General features: G+C 43.2%; 1 protein-coding gene across 14 annotated transcripts in view; it reads right to left on the bottom strand.

Moving 5' to 3' along the window:
- tns1b (tensin 1b) overlaps positions 1-23325 on the bottom strand; it is a 94351-nt gene that overhangs the window by 47292 nt on the left and 23734 nt on the right. For 11 of the 14 annotated variants that reach the window (XM_055052858.1, XM_055052853.1, XM_055052851.1 and 8 more), the window contains exons 3-4: positions 22146-22183; positions 326-364 (exon numbers count right to left, since the gene is read on the bottom strand). In XM_055052858.1, the coding sequence (XP_054908833.1) occupies positions 326-364; positions 22146-22183 (77 nt within the window). Of the gene's footprint in view, positions 1-325; positions 365-13551; positions 13692-22145; positions 22184-23325 lie in introns of those variants that run through there. The other 3 variants (XM_055052862.1, XM_055052865.1, XM_055052863.1) reach the window with 2 other exon arrangements.

Raw genomic sequence — 23325 nt, 5'->3', positions numbered from 1 at the left:
GTGAGGATAACAACATGTTCCTGATTAATTATGGCAGCTTTATTGAAAGAAAACCCAGACGTTTTCTCTGTAAGGGCAGTAAAGTGCAGGGGATATTTGCTTTGGTTTGTCAGGCACCCAAAACCACTTAAACACACAACATGTGAGGAATCCCATCCAAGTCCAACACGGCTTCTTAAAGCCATACCAAAAAAGGCAACGCAGCCCGAGTCGTCCTCTCCAAACACACTGCGCTTCTACTGACGCTACGTCACACAGCACACTCAGAGCGAATTCAGCAACAGAAACATCAACAAAACGAGGAACAGTCAAAGTTCAGACTCACCAGCTCGTAGTTTGTGGCTGGAACACAAGAAGACGACACCTGGAAACAAACAGAAAGCCCATTGGTCAGCTGCTGCTCTGCGATCAGATGGATGAGAAACAAGCAGAATGGTTCAAAATGTCTGCCGTTCATCAAACGTCTCAGGTCAGAATCACTGACCTTACGTCTATTTGGCAAAGCGACGACATTTCTAAAAGATTTAATCAAACTTTCTACAGATTCAGAAGTTCATTTACATTTGGTCAGAATCAGGCTGCATGACTTTGGCCAAAACTTTTAGCTTCTGATAGACCAACCAAAACCGGAACCGATGTTTGGGTCGAACAGAAAGTCTTTTACTGCTGCATGTTCTGGTTCGACCCAGTGGGAAAGTCAAAGGAAATAAAACGAACCAGCTGCTCCAGTCCGCTCCGGTCCAGTCCCAGTCTGGTCCAGTCATAGTCTGGTCCAGTTTGGTCCAGTCAAAGTCTGGTCCAGTTTGGTCCAGTCAAAGTCTGGTCCAGTCAAAGTCTGGTCAGTAACTAATGGAGCAAAATGCTTGACGCCTGGCATCAGTTGATCGTTTGGTGACTGAATTGCAATGACTTTACGTGTCTTTAGAAGACATTTTCTGTTTTGCTTCTGTCTGAGTGAACCGGACTGAAGCGCGTCCTGCAGTGAGCCGCTCAGCGAGGAGGAAGCCATGACTCCAACAGAAACACCCGGACCGGACAACTGGACCAGGATCTTTGTTTTTAGAGACGTCCTGGTCTTTAAAAACAGCTGCTCCAGTCCGCTCTGATGACAACCAGAGGACCAAACTATCCTCACTGTGAAGTATGGTGGTGGCAGCATCATGCTGTGGGGATGTTTTACTGGTGCACTAAATAAACTTAACATCATGAGCAAATGATGTTTTGTGAAAATATTGAACAACATCCAAAGACATCAGACAGGAAGTCAAAGCTTGGGCACAGATTGGTGTCCAAACCCGAAGCTCCGACCCAAACATTAGGCCGGATCCAGCGGTTCTGCCAGGAGGAACGGACCAGAACTCCAGCAAACTGCTGGGAGAATCTTCTGGAAAAGGTTTGACCCAATCATCCAGCTGAAACAATCCTGATAATCAAATAAAGTTACAAAAAATATGTATCTTTGAAAATGATGATAGGATTAATTCTGGTGATTCTAACAAACTGAAAACAGGAGAATTTGTTCTGATTTCACTTCAGATGGAAGGAGAAAACGTGGCTGAGTCTTTACACTGGGTGTATGTAAACTTCTGGTCAGGAACAGCCAACAACACAGATGAAAATGTTGTCTTATTCTTTGCAGCCAAAATGTGTTGATGTGTCTTTAAATGTTTGGCCTGGCGCCCTCCGGTGGTCACAAAGAGCAGCTTTGATGTTTTCATTTTCTGTCAGTTTTTCTCTTCCTGTTTATTTTCTTTCTTCCGTTTTTTTTTCTGACAGACCTTCATGATTCTGAGCCAGAAGGCCTCATGATGGCCCAGTTGATCCGATTAGCACCCGGCTGCGGTCCAGGTCAGCGCCGCCATAAACAGGAAGAACTCGACGATAATGGCATTTAACCAGGACTGAAATGATAGAAAACGATGAGATCCATCCTGATGAGAATCCATGCACACAGAATGTTCCTTTCCTGTCAAACACTGGAAGAAAAAAATCCTGCAAACTTTATTTTCGGCTGAGATTTTATCAGCGGTGACTGATAGGAGTCGACGGTTTGATGCTCCTTTAAAACCGTTTTTATGACTCCAGCAGGACGCCGCAGCTTTCCCCAGGCCGGCTCTCATCTCCTCTATCCCACACTAATCACGCCGCTTCATGAGCGACGCGGCTGCAGCGACGCGGCTGCAGCAACGGCTGCAGCGACGGCTGCAGCGACGCGGCTGCAGCAACGGCTGCATGCAGTCTGAAAACCGTCCAGCAAACCGAGACGTGTCCACCAGAATCACAGCTGCACCAGGAGTCCAGCTCCTGGTCACGTCTACAGTTTTCCAGGTTTCTGACGTTTGGCTCTTTAAACTCAAATAAATCTGTTTAACTAACCTGATTACCTCTGTTGGGTCAGAAAACCTTCAGTTTTAAACTGTTGATTGATCAATTTAAAAAAGCCGAGTTCCATTTTATGAAGCTTCATTATTACTCTTATTTGCTGTTTTTGTTGTTCTGATTATTTATTTCCAGTTCCAATTAAATGTTCATTAGAATTTAAAGTGGAGAATGCCTTCTTGCATTATTATTATTATGACATTACAATTATATTACTGGAAAAAGGTCTCAGAGCAACAATGTTATCATTTATCACGATAACTTTATCATGCAGAATAATTTGTCATGTGACAGGTCAACCTGTAACCAGTTTCTGATTGTTTTAGTTTGAATTGATCAAATAATAATCTGGTTACAGTGGATGATTTACAGTAGGGTGACAGACATCAAGTTATTTTCCTAAAATAGCTTTTAAAAAGTCATGACTGATGTTTTCATCTGATGACAGTTTTTCTTTAGCAGATAGAAAGACGAGCAAAGAGCAGCAAAAATCTAAAACACAGAAAAGCCGAAGCGTTCGGCTCCTCGGAAGGAAAACATGAAGAAACTAGGAGACTAAACATCTTAATGATAACATCATTTTTCAGAAATTCATATTTTCCTCGTTCTCAATTAGCACCGCTAACTAAATATTAGCACAGCTAACTAAATATTAGCACCGCTAACTAAATATTAGCACAGCTAACTAAATATTAGTACAGCAAACTAAATATTAGCACAGCTAACTAAATATTAGCACAGCTAACTAAATATTAGCACAGCTAACTAAATATTAGTACAGCTAACTAAATATTAGCGATGCTAAGCCTCAAACACAAATAATAAACGTTAGCCGATGCTAAAGCACTAGCCCAATACAGTGTATAGCAGAAGCTTACGCTAAAGCGCTAATGTCAACCATGTTATCCTTCTTGGTGATTCACTTTTTCCTTCCACTCAACTTTCTGAATACCCTGGTTTTCAGGTTTTCATCATGTGTAAGCACAAATAAAAGTTTTACTGATTTATTGAACATATAAGTTGAAGCTTCACCTTGAGCTAAACGTACATGGCAGCTTGGAGGGTAAGAGAAAAAAAATATGCCAAAAAATTTGAGTTTTATCTGGTTTTTGTCACCAAACTCCAAACATTGAAAGCATCACTACTAAAACCACCTGAAATAACTGTTAGGGTCCAACAGCAGATCTGTCCAACGTTAAACGATGATCCAAAGGAAACCTTTAAGAGTTGATCAGGATTATGGATCAGCAGCGCTTAAAGGAAACCAGGTGGAAACGGGCAGCAGGTGATGCTAAAGCAGCAGGAAAACCACGACACAGAAACATGTGAGTCACTTCTGTGTGTCTTTATGGCTGCTTCTCCATCTGGATTACAGGAATGCTCTCTCTAAACAGGAAATGACCCTAATCACATTCTGTGTTTCTGCTGGAGGAGCCGCTGCGCTTCGGTTTGAAGCAGGCTGCGACGTGGAAACATCGTGATGCATGGATGTGCAGTGGACGCAGTATTACATCCATCTTCAAGTTATTCCTGAATAAGTCAGCTCTTATCGCAGCGGACTCAGCAGGTCTGCTCTGTTTCCATGTTTGCACGTCGCGCCGTTGACAGCCCATCCACCTGCAGAAAGCAAACCATCACAGGCCGAGATACCGACAAAATATTTACAGTATCTGCTTACACGCCTGCAAGACAACAGGATTCAGGTTGAGGTGACGGGATAAAAAGCAGAGACAACTGAACTAGGAGTTGTTTTGACAAACTAAATGTCTCCCTGAAGCAGAGAAATCGAAGAAATCCACATGAAACAAAGAGAACCTGGAGCAGAACCAGGAAAACCAAGCAGCAGCTGGGACTGAAGCGATGCTAAAGGAACTGTAAATAGTTTGTATTAAAGTCAACATTCACCCAATCACTCACCACGAACAGTTCTTTGTTCCTCTCAACAAACATTTCTTCTTTCTGGGTTTTCTATAACAGAATCCAAGATGGCAAAGAGGAGGGTTGAACACAACCAGCCTGAGTCCAAGACCCAACTGCAACCAACTGATCCAAAACACACAAAAAACCCAAATCTAAACAAAATGACACCACAGAGCCCAGAAAATTAAAGAAAAACCTGCAATAAACAAAAATGCAACAGAAAATGCAAGAACAATTTATGTTGCAAACTCATTCCACAAAATGAAAGTCCTCCAGACCACCAGGGGGAGCAAACAGTCAAAAAAATGTTCCATCAATATTTGGTTGATGCTGCAGCCCGATTGGTTCACTGACTTAAAACTTAATGAATGTTTATTATTAGTGCATTATTATGGTACTAGACATTTTTACCTAAATAAAATACAAACTAAGTAGAAGAACAATTTACAATCTATTTTTGCAACAAAAAAAGGTAAAATTTGAAGTCAATAATACATTTATTCTTTATTCAATGTTCACTCTATTATTTCTGAGGTTTAACTCTCTTAAAATGTAAACTTAACCAGGATCAAACCCAGAGAGTCTGAACCGCGACCCCACTGGAGGAAACCAAAGTGTGAAAAAGACTCAAACCTTCAGCTAATCTAATCGGAGAACTCTGCTGGTAGACACGGCCAATCAGATTTAAATTGAGGCGTGTGATTCACCCATGACCAACTCATGATTCATGGCAGCAGCAGGACGATCCCCCCACAGCTTCATAGGTTCACGTCTAATCTTCAAGTTATTGGAAAATAGATTTAATGAGGAAAAGAAGTTATGAGATTCTGTGATGATGAGATCAAAGTTTCACTGGCTCGCTGCTCATGGAGCGTCTTCAACGTGTCGGAAGTTATCAGCTTAAAAATGGACTTTTTGCTGAAAAACAGAAAAGACGACCTAAAATATTTGTTTTTAGTTGAAGTAAAATTTCCTTTAGCTGCAGCTACAAACAGCTACAGCTGTACTTAGGCTACTGTCATTTAGACAGTTAGCATGTTAGCTTCACGCTCCAAATGCTGATAACGTTGCTGTTCTACACAACCAGGAGAAAATAAAGAAAATATTTATAGCAAGAGAATCCCAATTTAATATTTACCAGAAGAAAAACTTCCCTAAGCTACAGTTATAAAACTGTTTAGTTTTATCAGAAAGCGTTAGCATGTTAGCTTCATACCCAAAGTACCAGTAAACGGACGCCATCTTAGGCTCCTTGTTTATTACTCCCATTAAATAAGTTGGCATTTATTAGTATACATTACAGCCATGAAGCCAAAGAAAGTAAATGACAGTGAATGTGTCCAGATGAAAGCCACACAGGGCCTTTGTCCCGGCGCTGTGCTGCGTTAGGAGGAGGAACGCACGCTGATGCTTATCGGCTGTATTCAAATGAGTGTAATATAATAAGGGATAATTGTGTTGTTGCATACCATACATACTTATGTTAACAGTGTTAAACAAGGCCCCATTTCCTGTAGACAAACGTCCGTGTCAGCCGTGTTCAGCGCTCACATGCAGCAAGCTTCCTGTTAGCCGCTAACAAACTCCAGATACAGCCGGCTAATGGGATTTATGTCATTCTGCAGGTCTAAATACGTCTAAAAACCCCCGCTAATGATGTGCTTTGTTCCAGAAACTCGAAACGCATCGATGATAAACTGACTCATTAGTTAGTTAATGCTGGAGAGCTTTGCTGTGAGCAGAGAAACGGTTAGCGTGCAGGTTAGCTGGTTTCACTGAGGACAGGAGAGCGATGCCAGGAGGCTAAAAAAAACCTTTCTGGATCTGAACTCTGGCAGCACAAACACATCGCTGCTCTGAGAGCTTTCATGTTTATCCAGATCTTTGCATCTGGCAAAGCCCAGCTCAAGTATTCGGTGTGTAAATTCAATTTGTGAAGTGTAAGTGGTACCAGAGGCTCCTCTGGGCCCGTCACGGCTGACTGTGCCAGCGCCGGCTCTTATATCATCAGAACCCGACGCAGCGCTGAAAGTCAGTGTCCGTGTGACCAGACCATCACTGGCAATCGCTGCTTTAGGAGTCTTAAAGCTTCTACATGTAATCTCAGTTGTCCAGATTGCGTTTCGCCATCCGTCAGTTCCTGCCTCTTTAAACGACGTTTTTCCTGCAGAACTGACCGATCTGTGGGAAACTTATGGCTCCTCCGCATCCCTGAAGGGAAACCTTTGGAAAGCCTGAGATTTATTGAGCGTAACGGAGCAGAGGGCATGAAAGCGACGGAGTCCAAACACTGTTCGCCATGTCTGAGGGAGTGATTTACGTCCCTAAACGGAGCTCTTGTGCGTGTTGCGTGTGTTTCTCTTTTATCTTTGTTTCGGCCATGATGGCCGCTGCCTTGCTGGGATGTGTTTACTGCACCAGTCAGCTCCAGTTTGTTTCCAGAGATCTGCATTGATTTGGTAAAAGCCGACAAAGCAAAAAGACTGAAATAAATAAACCATCAAGACACTTCCAGGAATGTTCTGGGTAAATTTATTAGAAGAGATGCTTTTTTTATTATAATCCCACTTTTTTTAGTTTATTTTCTATTTGAAGGTCTTAAAAACCTGTTTGGTCCAAATGTTCCTAACAGAACCTGCAGTTTGGAGCGTCAGTTTAAAAAATGGTGATAAACTTTTTGTTCATATCAGCCATCTTTAGATCCAAGCTGTTTGGTATTTTTATTGGTTTAATTAATTAAATGGGTCTAAACTGCGTCTTGCTCCTGGAAACCGGAACCAGACTCAGCGGTTCTGAATGACAGACACCCGGTTCTACTGGAGCTGGACTGGTTCTTTGGGTCCACACCTGTGGAGAGCTTTCATGTTGTGGTGAAGGTCCTGTCCTGCTTCAGCAGCAATTTTACAACCCAGAGTCAGACGACCAGAAGCTGATTCATTCGATAAGAACAGCAGGTTTAACCAAATGGCGTGGCGAATCAGGGGTCAGGAGGTCACATGGTGTGACCTCCTGCTATACTTGAAGGTTTGTGATTATTCCTGAAGTCACTGCAATGACACAATTTATCTTCAATCTGAGCTTGGAGCTGTGCTTTACCTGGACCAACCACTGCGTCCTCCGGTCAGTGGTTGGAGGGAACCTCACACAGGTCAGAGTTCATGGACCAGTTACCCAACATGGACCTTTTTACTAGCTGGTTAAAATCACAACGTTGACCAGGTGAAAACATGGAAACACATCAATGATGCAAACAAAACAACTAATGCAACTGAAAATGCTTCGACTGCAGGAGATGGAAGATAAAATGCTGCAAATGGCAAAAAAAACATCAGTGAATATAAAACCCCTCCACCAACCGGAAGGCCTCCCGCCCACCAGGGGGCGTCTAGAGTCTGTCATACTCAGGAGTACGCCGATAAATCAGCCCAGATCCCAATATCTGGCCTGATTATCTATCGCACAAAATGTGATCAATATCAATAGCTAATATGGCTGACAGAATGCTGAATAATTTCACTGAACTCCAATCCAGAACCGCAAAGCATTCTGGGGGAAGTAGGCAGAGGAAAGGCTTCGCTCACTCTTTGGTTGCCTGGCAACAGCCTGCTGAGTAACGTGGCAGCAACATTTTCAGGTTTAACCACCGCGCCTCAACTGCCTCATAACCGCCTCATAACCGCCTCATAACCGCCTCATAACTGCCTCATAACCGCCTCATAACTGCCTCATAACTGCCTCATAACCGCCTCATAACCGCCTCATAACCGCCTCATAACCGCCTCATAACTGCCTCATAACTGCCTCATAACTGCCTCATAACCGCCTCATAACTGCCTCATAACTGCCTCATAACCTCATAACCGCCTCATAACCGCCTCATAACCGCCTCATAACCGCCTCATAACCGCCTCATAACTGCCTGATAACCGCCTCATAACTGCCTCATAACCGCCTCATAACTGCCTCATAACCGCCTCATAACCGCCTCATAACCGCCTCATAACCGCCTCATAACCGCCTCATAACTGCCTCATAACCGCCTCATAACTGCCTCATAACTGCCTCATAACCGCCTCATAACTGCCTCATAACTGCCTCATAACCGCCTCATAACTGCCTCATAACCGCCTCATAACTGCCTGATAACCGCCTCATAACTGCCTCATAACCGCCTCATAACCGCCTCATAGCTGCCTCATAACCGCCTCATAACTGCCTGATAACCGCCTCATAACTGCCTCAAACCGCCTCATAACTGCCTCATAACCGCCTCATAACCGCCTCATAACCGCCTCATAGCTGCCTCATAGCTGCCTCATAACCGCCTCATAACCGCCTCATAACTGCCTGATAACCGCCTCATAACTGCCTGATAACCGCCTCATAACTGCCTGATAACCGCCTCATAACCGCCTCATAACTGCCTCATAACCGCCTCATAACTGCCTCATAACTGCCTGATAACCGCCTCATAACTGCCTCATAACCGCCTCATAACTGCCTCATAACCGCCTGATAACCGCCTCATAACTGCCTCATAGCTGCCTCATAACTGCCTCATAACCGCCTCATAACTGCCTCAACTGCCTCATAACTACCTGATAACCGCCTCATAACTGCCTCATAACCGCCTCATAACTGCCTCATAACTGCCTCATAACCGCCTGATAACCGCCTCATAACTGCCTCATAACTGCCTCATAACTGCCTCATAACCGCCTGATAACCGCCTCATAACTGCCTCATAGCTGCCTCATAACTGCCTCATAACTGCCTCATAACTGCTTAATACAAAAACACAGACTGAGAGGAAACGGAGAAAACAGGAAACGCATCATCAGTTTGTCAACATTTTGGAAATTTAAACCTAATCAATAATCATCAATAGACTGATATCTGAAAAGCTTTTCAGCCATTTGATCAGCCTGAGTCCAGGTTTCTTCTGGTCATCCTGTCTTTACTGGGAGTGTGGTGTCGACTCCCCCTGGTGGGCAGGAGGACTTCCGTTCTGTACTTCCTGTTTTTAGGGCAGTTTTTGTTCAATTTGTTTTTCTGTTTTTGTCTCTTAGAGTTTGAATCATTCTTGTGTTTTACATCATGTGTATACCTGTGAACCACCATAGAAGATAAATGATCATAATTAAAAAAAGTAAATTTAAAGCCAGATAGCTGTGAGGCTGCAGCACTGACTCTGCAGCCCTTAAATCCATTTTTGCTCGTTGGTCTCTGTTCTTATGGATGCATCTTCACTGAACCTCAGGTTCATTAAACAGACAGACTCCCTGTTTTCCTGATGCATGAGGAGTTTCCTCCTGACTTTGGTACCAGATGTTCTGATTCAATCTGTCTCTCCGATTAATGAGCGCTGCACTGCGTTCCAGAACAAACATCACCAGAAATATTAATAATCCATCGTGGAGAGCAGGACCACAGCTGCTGTTTGCAGGACAGGATGGAGGAGCATTACGGTCTGATTTCAAACATCTGATGAAGAGAAAACATCGGCATCCAGGCTGCTTTAACAATGCAAAACTTTAGCTCGGCTTCCCGTCTTCCTGCCGGCGAACCCAATCAATCAGCCAAAAACCCAAACAATATGGCGGCTCAAAGCACGGAACCAGACTGCTTTCCCCCGACGCTCCCAGTCCTGATAAGAGAAGAAAGAAAACAGATTCTGTTCTCCAGCCAGAGCCGCCGGCCGCATGCTTCACATAGTGTTCACACGGAGAAGAAACGGACCAGTCCAAGTATCAGTCTGCTAGGATGTTCAACACCCTGAAGGAAGGAGACAAGATAATCGTCTCACTGGTTCCCACAGGGGGCGCTAGAAGTTCTGTTGTTTGTCGTAATGACAGTCAAAAAAATCGTCATCGATTGTTAATTTATAAACTGATTAGAATGACGTTAACTGTTTGATTAATATTCAACAATACAGGAAACCTTTATCTTCTCACTCACAAACTACTCATACAAAATGAAACAATTACACTCAAATCCTGAACGATTCACTGATTATTCCAGCAAATGCAAATTTTTAACACTTTTTCTAATTCCTGCAATATTTGCTTTGAATTTTCACAAAGAAAAAACACTAATAGTTCATTCACACCAGGCCTGTTCAGTCCGGTCCAATCCGACTCCGGTCCGGTCTAATCCGACTCTGGTCCGGTCTAATCCGACTCCGGTCCGGTCTAATCCGACTCCGGTCCGGTCTGCTTCGATCCGACTCCGGTCTGGTCCAATCCGACTCCAATCCAGTCCAATCCAACTCTGGTCCGGTCTAATCCGACTCCGGTCCGGTCTAATCCGACTCCGGTCCGGTCTAATCCGACCCGGTCCGGTCAAAACCGACTCCGATCCGGTCTAATTCGACTCCGGTCCGGTCTAATCCGACTCCGGTCCGGTCTAATCCGACTCCGGTCCGGTCTGCTTCGATCCGACTCCGGTCTGGTCCAATCCGACTCCAATCCAGTCCAATCCGACTCCGGTCCGGTCTAATACGACTCGGTCGGTCTACTCCGGTCCCCTGTCCGGTCTAATCCGACCGGTCCGGTCTGCTTCGATCCGACTCTGGTCTGGCTCAATCCGAGTCCAATCCAGTTGTCTAGAAAGTTTGGTCCAGTTGGTTTGTGCGAATGCTAATTGACCTCTGATCCTCCAAACCTCGATTTCGGTTCAGTTGAAGTGAACTCTGGATCAGTTTGAATGTGAACGCCAAGCAGACCAGAGACCGCTCCATAAGCAGGAAGTGGACTACAGCACAGGGCATTCTGGGTAATTAGAACAAAAACAAACAAGCTAGTCCTTTTCGTGGCTAGCTTGGCTAAATGTTTTAATGTTTAAATCGTCCCAAACTCCCTGTATTGTTGAATTGTTAGCGTTACTATTTTCTTTGTTCTTTCTTTGTTCAACAAGCATGTCAGTATGCACACTAGACACAGCTCCAAAACGCTAAAAAGCGTTTTGGAAAGTATAGTAAGACATAAAGTTACCTTATTATTATTAAATTATTCTTGCCATTATCACCATAGTACCAATAAATGGTGAAAACCTTTGGGTCTGTCTGGTCCATACAGTGCTGGGACAGTAGCTGCTGCAGCGCATAAACACAAAGCTTCGCTCTGTTGACTGGATGCTATTAATTACACTAAAAGCTGGAGCTCTGGCATCGCTGCAGCTTATTTATGTGAGCAAAGTCCTGCAGGTTGCCAACATGGAGCCCAGAGGACGGCGGGTTAGAACGGACCTCGGCGCACAGTACAGTATCAACGCTTAAAATGATAATTAGCTAAAAACATGCACTTAAACCTAATTATTCATTAACAGAAGCTGCTCAGCCAATGAGACGATGGTGGTTGAAAAACAAAAAGCTTAGCTTAACAGACAGTGATGCAAGCAGTTAATCTGTGTCTGCAAGGACTGAAACACACACATTCACACACACACACACACACACACCACATCGAGCGCAGAAGCATTACATCAGCAGAGGAGCATGAAACTCCACGCTGGTGTGTTTTTTTGGTTTTGAAAACGATCCATGAACCGCTGCTTTATCCCAAATCCCAGACAGACGGTCAACATCACACCTTCCTAAACGGCCCCACTCTCGTCTTCCTCGCCTGATGAAGAGTCCACACGCTGAAGTCGCGTTCCACACACACCCAGCCACTGATTTCAGAAGGTTACCCCCCCAAACCATGTGGGGGTTTGGAGGCGTTCTGGTTTTATTTGAACATTAACTTACAGCAGGATGGCCTCCAACCAAAATAAGAACTTTAGTTTGATCCCAGTTGTCAATTTACTTTCTGATGTTTATTTCATAAAGTAAAGTTCATAATGCTGATCGTTTCAATATGGCCGCTCCTTGTATCAACACTAGTAAGCTGTGGTGAAAACATGTTTATTTTATAAGACACAGTGAGGGTGTGTCTAAGATCGATGTTACATAAATGGCTGCAGCTCAAAGCGTTTGCTTATGGAAAGCGATGCTGAAAACGTCAGTAGAGATCAGGAACAACGGCCTGATGGGCGTCGCCATTTTGGAATCCCGACATCTCCGGCTACGTTAGCTGGAACGCAGCGTAGTTTAGTCAGGCTATAGAGGCTAGCTTAACGTTAGCAGCTAATCGTTAGCATAAAACTCTTTCAAAATGGACGCCCCTTCGATGCTTCTGTCGCTCAAATAAGAAAATTTTCATCATTGAATTCCTTCAACAGCAGAAAACAAGACTCTTAATGACATTAACTTTAGCTAGAAATCAGAGCAGAACAAATCCAGTTCTGTTCTGATTCAAACTGGATTCTGGTTCTGTCTACCAGGTCAAGACGTACATCGAGGTGGACCCAATCCAGACCCAGTCTGCTGATTTATCAGTGTCTGAATTGGGTTTACATTCAGGTCAAGAAAAAAAACGCCATCATCAGCAAACAGTTTGGTTATCTTATGAATTATGAACAATTTATTTGATCAGGTTATCAAAAATTTTTATCAAGAGTTTATGTTAGATGCCTTTACATTCCCACCGGTCTGCTTAGTCCACTTTAATGCAAGGCATTCTGGGTAAATACAACCAAAACAAAAGCTGCTCAAATAAAACAGAAATCCTGCAGCCTAAAATCTGATGATCACTCCATTTTTACTTCCATTCTGTGAGAAGGAAGTTGCTTTCAGTTTTGTGTCGTCAGCGATGAGGTTTGGAAAGATATCTGTAAATATCGGTGATGTTCATATTGAGTATTGTTCCAGTTTCTAGGCAGCTGACCACTAAACCAGTTTGATGACCTTAAAGTCTGAGCTGTTGAGGACAATTGGAATGTAGCAGTGGTCTAAAAACAGCCGATTTGTTTCATACTGTAGGAACGGAACCCATGAATCCATGAAGATGAATTAATCTGATGTTCAAACCCAAAAGCTGCTCTCAGAAGTCTCTGAACAGCTGCTCCTCCTGCAGGAATCTGACTTTAACTTTTCCCTTCAGCAGGAATAAAAAGGAGGCAGCTGGAAGCCTGCAGAGGTTCGTCCCGCCGAACTGGGAACAGTGGAGACCACACACACACACACACACACACACACCACACACACACACACACACACACACACACACACACACAACACACACACACACACACACCACACACAGAGGAACCAGCCGGTTCACACACTATTACACACAGCGTCAAACTCCTCCAGGCTCTCACATCCAAACCGAACTTGATGCGGACCGGACCGCAGCAAACGGTCCTCCTCACCTGGAACACGGCCGTGGCCATCATCCCGTCCGGATCGCTGTGTCTCTCCGAGTCTCACTGCTGCATCGCCTGGCAGGACGGAGGAGCCCAGATCCACTGATACCGGAGCCGGAGCCCGGAGTGTGTGGTGTTCAGGGAGGGAAAAGTGCGTGGTGAGTGTGTGTGAGTGTGTGTGTGTGTGTGTGTCCCTCTCTCAGCCCTCCTCCAAGAAAATGAGCATAAAAATTCCTCAGAGTCGTAATGTGCGAGACGAGCAGAGAGAAAGAGAGGAAAGAGAGGCGGCGCAGTGCAGCACTGGAGGCTTCCTCCGCCCTCTGGTTCCGACCGGCCCACCTCCTCCCACAGCACAGAACCAGGGCAGAACCAAACCAGAACAGAACCTCAAAACTAGATCCAAACACTGGAATCAGACCAGAACAGACCCAAACCTAGACCTACAAGTCTAGATCGAAACCCAGACATGAAATAAGAGAGAAAGAAACTTTTCTAACTCTGATGTTCTCATAAGTTCATTCCTCATTCTCTGCTTGTTATCGGCTTCTCAGGTTACAGCTAAAATATGAGTCGCCCCCCTGCAACACACACACACACACACACACACACACACACACACACACACACACACACACACCGTAACTCTCACTTTCTGCACAGCTGCCACATGAGAGGCATGAAAGAGGCTTTTGACTGGAGTCAGCGCTAAGCTAACGGTTTAATGAAGAGACATGGATGGAAGAAAATTATGAATATTTTAGAAATGTTCTCAAGTTTCACTCACTTAACTATTAATTTCATAAATCTGAAAGAAATCCAAACATGTCAACAAGTTTGAATAAATCTAAATTTTTATCTTGCTAACTTTTTTCATAATGAAAATAAACAATATTGTTTATTGTAATGATGACAATAAACGATACGATTATAATAACCGGTCCCTGTTACCATGGGAACACGTCACCTGGATGTTGAGCTGTTAGCATGTTGACTGTTCTTCAGTCAGAGGCTTTTTCAGATTCGCTGTAACACTGACTGCTGCTGCAGCATAAACATCAACAACTCTGGAGATAATTTGATTTTACTGTTTGGGATTAATAGATATTACTTCATATGAACTGTGGTGGGTTTATAAACTCCTCAGTGCCTGTTGGACACTTCAGTCATTTTTATTTACAGTTACTTTCTTTTCCTCAAAAACTCATAAAAACATAAAACTATGACTTCATATTATTGAAATTCGCTCCATTATTCGACATGTTTCAAAGGAAATCACGTTAAGGTTTGCTGCTGCTCTCTGCCGCGCCTTGCAAAGGTGAGCAAACCGTAAAACTAACAGTTAAATGTGTATAATATCCTGCTAATTAGCCTGGCAGAAAACCAAAACATGGAAACTGCTGAGAGTTTGGCTTTGAAGTGGAAAGTTTCTGGTGGAAAGCGGCTAAACGTGGAGCATAAGGAGGAGGAGTAATTACAGCAATCAGAAGCGTTTCAGTGGATTTCTCTCCATCATCTCATTCTGTGGGATTTCTGCAAACGAGCCGCGAGGCTGGGGGAAACCAGTGAAACCAGTGAAACCAAAACACCTGACGGAAAACTGATAACATTTAAACATTTCATCCGCTCAGAGCCGATGGCAGCAGCTGCTTGCAGAGCCTCCTCTGCTGTTTCCCAGACAGACTCAGGAATGTTTGCTGCAAATTTGCTGCACATTAAAAATTATATGTTGACATGGAAAACATGGCCGCCGCTTTGATGCTGGCAGGAGGTAATTACATGGAAGGAAGGCAGCACCTTTAACTGCTGTCTCGCTCCCAGATGTCGGGACATTTCATCGCCATTAATGACAAGGAAGGAAGGAAGCAAGGAAGGAAAGAAGCAAGGAAGGACGGCTGGTTTTACCTGACTCATCAGAATAAAGCACCGCTGGGATTTTTCCTCTGACTGAACTGAAGTTTCTCCTTCTCTTCCCTGCAGACCTGCAGCTTCATGGAGGCTTTAAGCCTCAGCAGGCTGTGATCCAATCAGTCACCAATCAATTTACTATCAGCTGTAGTTCAGTAACAGAAACCCAACAGTGTTGAACAGCAGCTGTTGATTCTGCGTAAATGAATCATTAATTATTATAAGTATTAAAATAATAAGAGCGTCTCGTCCAGACGGAGACGCAGCTCCTCCAGCAAGCGTCTCCTCTGTGAAGACGGAGGCAGCAAATGTTGGCTGGCTGGATTTTTGACTCAAATGTTTCACTCCAAATGTTTTTAAGGAGAGTACTTTGAAAATCGTAAAATCAAACTGAGGCTGCAGCGTTTTCATTATTTTGGGAAACAGAAAACGACGATTCAAACAGATGGAAGAGCCGAAATGGCAACACTGTTGCATTCGGGTCCAGAGTTTGTTACATGATCCCCAAACACTGAATCCAACTGTGAAGCACGGCGGCGCAGGTGTTATGATGTGGGGTTGTTGATATTCCTTTATCTGTTAAAACCAGAAGTTTCTGGTTTCACAAACTTTAAAGTGGAAGTGAACCCGATGAGGTTTAGCCCCGCCCACAGACAATTCTGCAAAAATTCAACCAAAGTGGGCGGAGCCGAGAGACACGGAGGGGCGTGGCCAAGAGTCTGGAGGAATAGAGGGGTCAAAGGTCAGGTACCCAACTTGATAACTTAGTTTATATTTAACAACACTTTTGACGAAAGAGTTGCTAATAGATACAAATCAACAAGCTACGTATCGAGAAAACTTTTTAAAACATGACAAATATCACAATTTATTTAAAAAAGAAAATCGACAAGCGACAACTTAGACTTATTTGGAAACGTGACTCACATAAATTAGCAAATTTTCCATAAAGGGAATATTGTCAGATGTAGAAAAAGCTAGCAACAATATTGAAAACACGGACTTGCCTCAAATCTATGGCTTATTTTAACAAGCAACCAGTGACAAACTTTGACAAGAACTGATTAGTGCCAAATTGAGCATATTGTTTTGAAAAGAGACTAAAAAAAAAAAAAACTAAATCAACTGCAGTAGCAAACTTCTACCCACAGAGGGCAGCACAGACAGTTTGATATTATATTAATGTCACAATTTTCACAGAAACACAAAGAGCCCTAAATATTTAGGCAATTTAGACACAAAAACAGTTTATTTGGCGTTAGCGACTCTTTAATGTTTCCAGATCATCACACTGACAGCCTTAGATTCACATCCATCCATTTTCTAACCCCTCCTGACCCCAGAGGGTCAGCAGCTGCTCGCTCCGGGCGCGAGGCGGGGTCACCTGGACAGGTCACCTGGACAGGTCGCTAGTGGGTTGCAAATTAGATTAACATATTTCTCAATAAAAACTTTTAAAAAGTATAAAAACTTAAGTAGAAAAATCTGAAAAATCTCAAAAACTGAAGCATGAAATCAAAACACAACATAAAATCCATGTTTCTTCTGACATGCAGGGTTTAACATCAGAGTTAATGAGAGACAGAGAGTGGTCCGGTCCGGTCCGGTTCCAGAGTCTGACTCAGGCTTTCCCAGACAGCATCAGAGCTCCTGCTGCATCAGGAAAATCCTGCGCCTGGAAGCAATGAGCAGATTCTGGGTGGGGATGTGAAGGCGAAAGGGCCAAACCGTAGCAATGGGGTCGTTTGCAGCCAGAAGGGGAAGCTGGACGTGAACAGCGTGTGAGCAGAAACGCAGAACGTTCTGATGCTGCTGGCGGATCTGGGGAGTGGCGTTTTAAATCCCGGCTCCTCCATCACTGTCTCCACCGTTCACTCGGCCTTTTGTTGACATTGTTTCCCTAAACTCCTGATTACTCCATGCTGTGCAGCTCTGGGCGTTCCTGTTTGTTTTCTCTGCTGTATCTAAGCACATTTCACTACTGTACTCTTACCAAACTCCTGGCCGGCAGCCAGCGCTGGTTGTGAAAGCTGTTTGCTGCTGCAGCTGAGAACAAGACAGATTGTTGCTCTTGCTACATATCAGAGCAGCTAGCTGCCCTGTTATTAGCATACCTGGGCTCAATCGGCTCATTTAACACTAAACTCGCTCCTTTAAATACCAGAAACATTCAGTGTGACATTTTTCAAGCCCTCTTAGTGGATGTTTAAGATGTTCTCTGCTGGGAAATCAGCCTCTTGCTGAGCCTCTTGATGTTTTGGAGAGCAGGCTGCTGAGCATGTGTTCTGTCCGCTGACTGCTAATTGAGTTAGCATGATAGCTGCTGGCTGCGCCTGTCTTTAATCAATCTCTGCCTCTTTCTGCAGCTACTGTGGCTCCGTATGAACTGATCGTCCCACTGATAGGACCCTCACTTCTGCCAGGGCACCTTACTATCAAAATGGCCGACCTGGAAGGCGCTTTGGCAGAGCAGGTTCACCTGCACCGATATGAGGGACCATTTCTGCTTTCCAAAACATTCAGATGGAAAATACAACTTCTTGAGGGTTGGTAAAATTTGGGCTTCTTTTATCAATATTTGTTGGGTTCCTAGAAAAGTTTCAGAGGAAAATTATTTTTCAAAAACATAATAACATGCAGAATTATTGCGATTATTTTATTAGATAAATTAATTTTGAAATCTCTGGACTCTGTTGAACGTGATATCATCAGTCACTAGTCATTGGTTAATCTGGCGCCAACTGATGCAGTATTATTGTAAAGCAGAAATCCAGAGACATTTTGATTTAAAAGGAATCAACATGTTCAGATCCTCCAACAGAAAATCTGGAGACATTTTTCTGTTTCTTTAAACCTTTTTTTAAACCTACCTACGTAGCATGCTAGCTTGACATTTGACAGATAACCTCCTTTAAGGCAGGCTGCCTTAAAACTGTATCATAATAAAAGTTTAAAAGAAGAATGTAATGATGTATGTTGTTCTAGAGCTTTTAATTAAATACACTTGTGAAGTAAATGTGTTTATATTACCACTGATTAAATATTAATATGTGGGTGCTTAGTTCATCGATATGTATGTGATTGTATATATTCTTCCTCACATGTGCGCCTGCAGGTGTTTGAAGGCTTTGGAGGTAATAAATAACAGAGGAAAGGTGGAGCGTTGTTTTCCTGGCTGAAGCAGAAAATTTATATCTTCAGATGATTGTTCAAATATGAGAAAAATGTTGGATAACTTCTGACTTGCCTGTCTTCAACACCTCAAGTTTTACACCAGTACATGGCAGAAATTGATTTTTCAAAGTGTTTTAAGGACCCTGACTTGGTAACATTAGGAGTCCTGATATAATCGCATTAATATTCATTCAGGAGCCATTAAACAAAACACCTCCTTGAAATGATTGCTGGCTGCACCACCGAATGTTTTTCCACTCAAATACCTCAGAAATATCAGCTAGTGATTTGCACCCATTACCAAAATAGCCATAAAACTTTCTGTAGGACAGGACAGTGACTCAACCAATCACTGTGATTGTTATTTATCGCTGCATAAATTGATTTGTCCTCTAACAGTTCCAGTAGAGAGCCTTGCACCTGCTCAGCATAAAGAAAAAACTCAACTATGACTGGAAATGTTTGCATAATTAGCTCCTCAGAAGGAGACATGACGTTTCCTTTGGCACACAAGTGGGAACGAAGGGGAACACATTCATCAGCGCACCAGAGGCCTTTAGCAGGACCCTGAACTCGCTGGAAGAACTGAAGGGTCACAAACAACAAATCTGAAATAACAAAGTCACCCAGACTCCACTTCATCAAAACATTCATCTGCAGAATTTGAAGAGGTGGAAAATTGAAAACAAATGCTTCATCATCCTGAAGCAAGGAATGAAAAGCATGAGGAAGCAGGTGGGCGTGTCCCTGCACTTTGCTTTTCCTCATAACCAGCAGATCGATTTCATTACTGCTCCAGAAAAACAAAGTCTTAGTTTCCATCTCAGGATGATTTGGTGAATTTGCTGTCAATAATTTGACAAACAAAGATATCAGGATATTAAGTTATCTGAAACAAACCACAGAGCTTCTTCATGGTTTCAGGCCGTCTGACTTTGTAAAGTTCTGGGTGAACAGTTTAACTTCATCTATTACCTCACCAACCGAGTCCAACAGCTGAAGAACATCTAGTCAGAACCATGTAAAACATCCAGAGGAATGCCTCAGGGCTCCATGTTTAGCCAAACCACTTCTGTCTACATTAGAGATGGAGTCTAAGCTGCTAGCGGTTCTCACATCCAGCTGTATGCTGATGACGTCGTGCTGAACATCAAAACCTGTGTTTTCTTTTCACTCTGCAACATCTGAGCCTCATGTCTGGAGATCAGATCTTTAGCCTTGAAGATCAGCAGAAAATGTTTTACATAAACAAATTTATCACATGATAAATCAAATTGAAATCAATAGTTTCCATTTGCTTGATTTATCATTATTCCTTTCTACCAAAAACAGGATGGCTAATTTCTGTTGTTTTGGTCTTATCCAGTCCTTTTCTAAAGGAACATTTTGTCCCCAGAGACAATACAGTTGTTTTGTTTATTTATATTGGATATGTAAACGTCTTGCAGTTGATAAACTAGAATTTAAATGGAACAGCCTTCAAAATAAAAAGCATAAAGATAAACGTCTAACTACATGAAGATTTCTTAAGCTTCAACACAGACGTCAAACTGTGAAAGGCTACAGAACAGCCAAGTGAAGAACTTATGCTAAATATTTTCAACTTTAGCAAAAATGCACATTAAGAATTAGCTTGCTATTAGCAAATTAGCAGGAATGTGTCTGGTTAAAAAAAACTAAGTATCAAACACTATTCTCAAAAAGCTGCACATTAAACTCTACAACAAGCAAAACCTGCAAAACGTTTTCTTTGCATCTTGATTGTTTATGACTCATATCAACCATCAGGCCTTAAAACCTTGTGCTAATATCAGTTAGCAGGATGTAATTAGCTTGTTTTGTTCTCATTTCTTAAAAGGAGCATTAATTCTGGAAATTAATATGTTCATCTGGTATTTTTTTTTTTACTGAAAATGGAAAGGCTCCTCTGACAGAATGAAGCTTCAGCCGTTGGAAAACGTTTTCCAAACAAAATGGAGGAGAAGCCGAAGGATTCAAGCTTTTAGAGGAAATTCCTGCCGTTTCCAATCGCGCTCTGTTTCCCTTCGCTGCTGTTTTTGGCTCCTTTCCGTCGTCACCTTGATGAGAAGTTTTGCAAACAAGACTGAACACATATTTTACATCCAGCTGTGAACAAACAGGTCTGATGACCATTTGTTTGGAGGTTAAATATGAAGCTAATATCATCCAGAAGGTGATTTATGGAACCAGTTTGGTTCTGCTTTAAAAACAATCCTCTGCTTCAGTCTGGACTGAGAGCCGATAGCGATCACGCCTGACCCTGTCGCAGTCACTCCCTTGTTTTCATCTCAAGCTTGTTAGCAAATTACTTCCTGCCTAAAGCGATGACAAATATGAGCCAAAATGTTTAGAAAAGGAAATAATGCTGCGGGTTTGGAGATGGAACGTGGCTGATTTGTTGGTCCTCCCGCGGGTTTGACCTGCGGCTTCCTGAACGCCATCAGCGACTGTGAGCCGCGTTAGTTCAGCACACTGATCTTCATCTGCATAAAGACCGGAGCGGGTCGGACAGAATCAGAACCGATGGTTTAATGGAGTCGGTTTCGGTTAAATGGCAGCCAGCCATCTTTCTAAAGGAAATGACCTTATTTGGTCATTTTGGGTTTGTGTGGCGGTTGGTTGGTTCCAGCTGCTTCCTGGTTCGGTCATCAAGCTCATCATTAAAATTGGAGGTGTGATTTTTAAGCCATTGTTTTCGCTCTGATATAAACGTCATATTAAAAAACTCTAGAGAAGCTGGAGGTGTGTGGCGCTTCATGCCTCTGGTAAGGCCCAGGCCCGCGCTCGCTGTGGCAGAACTTATTCGGTAAATGTGTTTCCATCTTTACCTCCTAATAGAAAAAAACAAAAACCACTTCGACCGAGTAAAACTTTTATGTGAAAATGAGAAAGTTATGTTGAATTTTGTCAACATCATCACAATTTCATAATGTTCATCTGTGTTCCCGACTGATTCTTGTGTTACTGTTGAATCTCTTTCTGTTTTTTACACTTTAGTTTAATGGTTTCATAAATGTTACATTTGGTCATATTAATCATGTGTGATCAGTTGAGTGATTTTCTGTGATTGATGCCCCCTGCAGCCCCCCCTGCTGCATTTCCTGTGAGTAAAACAGAAAGTTGCCATCGTTGGCAACAAGAAGCCGTCTCCCTGCTGGAGGGCGACGCGTTTGGGTCGGATTTAGCCGTAAAGCTAAATGGACGCCATCGTTCTCAAACAGGAAGATGATTCAGACGATCAAACGGCTCCATCCAGACCTTTATTTTTAGACCTGAGGCGATCTCCAACACGCAGAAGCTCATCCAATGTAAACATATTCTGGTACATGCAGAGCTTGTTTAGACATTCTTAGCATTCCTTTTTCTCCTCCTGAACCATAAACTCTCCAGAGACCCCTCCTCTCCATCGACAGGCCCTAAAAGGAAGCTGACTCTGGCCTAAACTCCGCTTTTCATCGAGACACTTGGTGTGAACTGTTGAAGAACGAACTGCGTCTTACCTTGGCTTCACATTTCTTGTGGCACGCCGTTCGGCAAACTGGAGAAAACACAGAGAGAAAAAATGAACCGTTAAGATGAAAACGTCCCAACTGGACCCAGTTCTGTGCAGCTGGACCCAACATCTCAACACGAGCAGAAGGATGAAAAACCAGCTAACGTGCTAACAGCCGAGCTAATCTGTTGATTCCATCGATGACGTGCTATTTTGCCCCCTACAGGGCAGAAATGGTAACTGCTCAGCTATCAACAGTAGCGGCTAACATTGATGAATTTTTAACAGTCAAGAACTAAAACTTCCAAACAGATGCTGTCCTTCATTAAACCGAATGTTTCCAAAACAATATGGTGAAATAGCACGTTAGCATCTATCTGGAAAAATGTACTTAGAGGAAGCCAAGTGTGCTAAATGTCCTCGAGCTAAATGATCTCAGCTGCAGCGGATCTGCACTGTTAGCTGCTTTTCAGTGAAAGTTCATGAATCTAAATGGCTCTAAAGATGTTCAGAATGAATTCAACTGGAAACAACCAAACCAAAAACAAGCTTTCATAACTGTGTTGGATTCATTTCCCTCCTGATTCTGTTTCAGCATCAGTCCGATTACGTAACAACGAACCTTAAAAGGTCAGAAACCAAGAAATTCAAATCTAAAATAACAAATCAGGGTAAATATATTTTGTTTTTCATCCATTTGGACGTCTTGGCCCTCCGTCTCCATGTCCCCTCTGTGGACTCCCACTGGGCTCAGGACCAGAGACTGGGCCGACTGGAGCACCTGAACCAGCAGCTCGTAAACCGTCAGAACCTCAGGAAGAGCCGGGAACCCAAACACGGCCGAGGTGTCGGCTTTCCAAACAAAGCGGAGCGCCGTGTGCTTTTACTGGAAGGCTTTCCTCCTCATGTAATGAGTTATTCTTCCTGAGGCCAGACGCGTTCCTCCGGCCGGCCGTCACAGCGGAGCAGCACGAAAACATCCCATACCGACCAGAACACGGCCCGGTTCTGGTTCTGATGTCAGACTCAATTATCTGCAACAAAATACGTCTGTTTATAAAACCGATGCTGATCAAATGATCCGGATGAAAACACAAGTTACTGATGGACTAATACAGGAGCGTCCAAAGCTTCTGCAACTTGGGCTAAAATACTTGGTGGCCAAAAAAGTTTTTATTTTTATTTTT

The sequence above is a fragment of the Poeciliopsis prolifica genome, unplaced genomic scaffold (assembly GCF_027474105.1).
Source record: "Poeciliopsis prolifica strain line A6 unplaced genomic scaffold, Auburn_PproV2 SCAFFOLD036, whole genome shotgun sequence".
NCBI classification, from domain to species: Eukaryota; Metazoa; Chordata; class Actinopteri; order Cyprinodontiformes; family Poeciliidae; genus Poeciliopsis; species Poeciliopsis prolifica.
The sequence above is the reverse complement of the archived record's forward strand: the minus strand, read 5'-3'. Positions and strand labels throughout refer to the sequence as shown.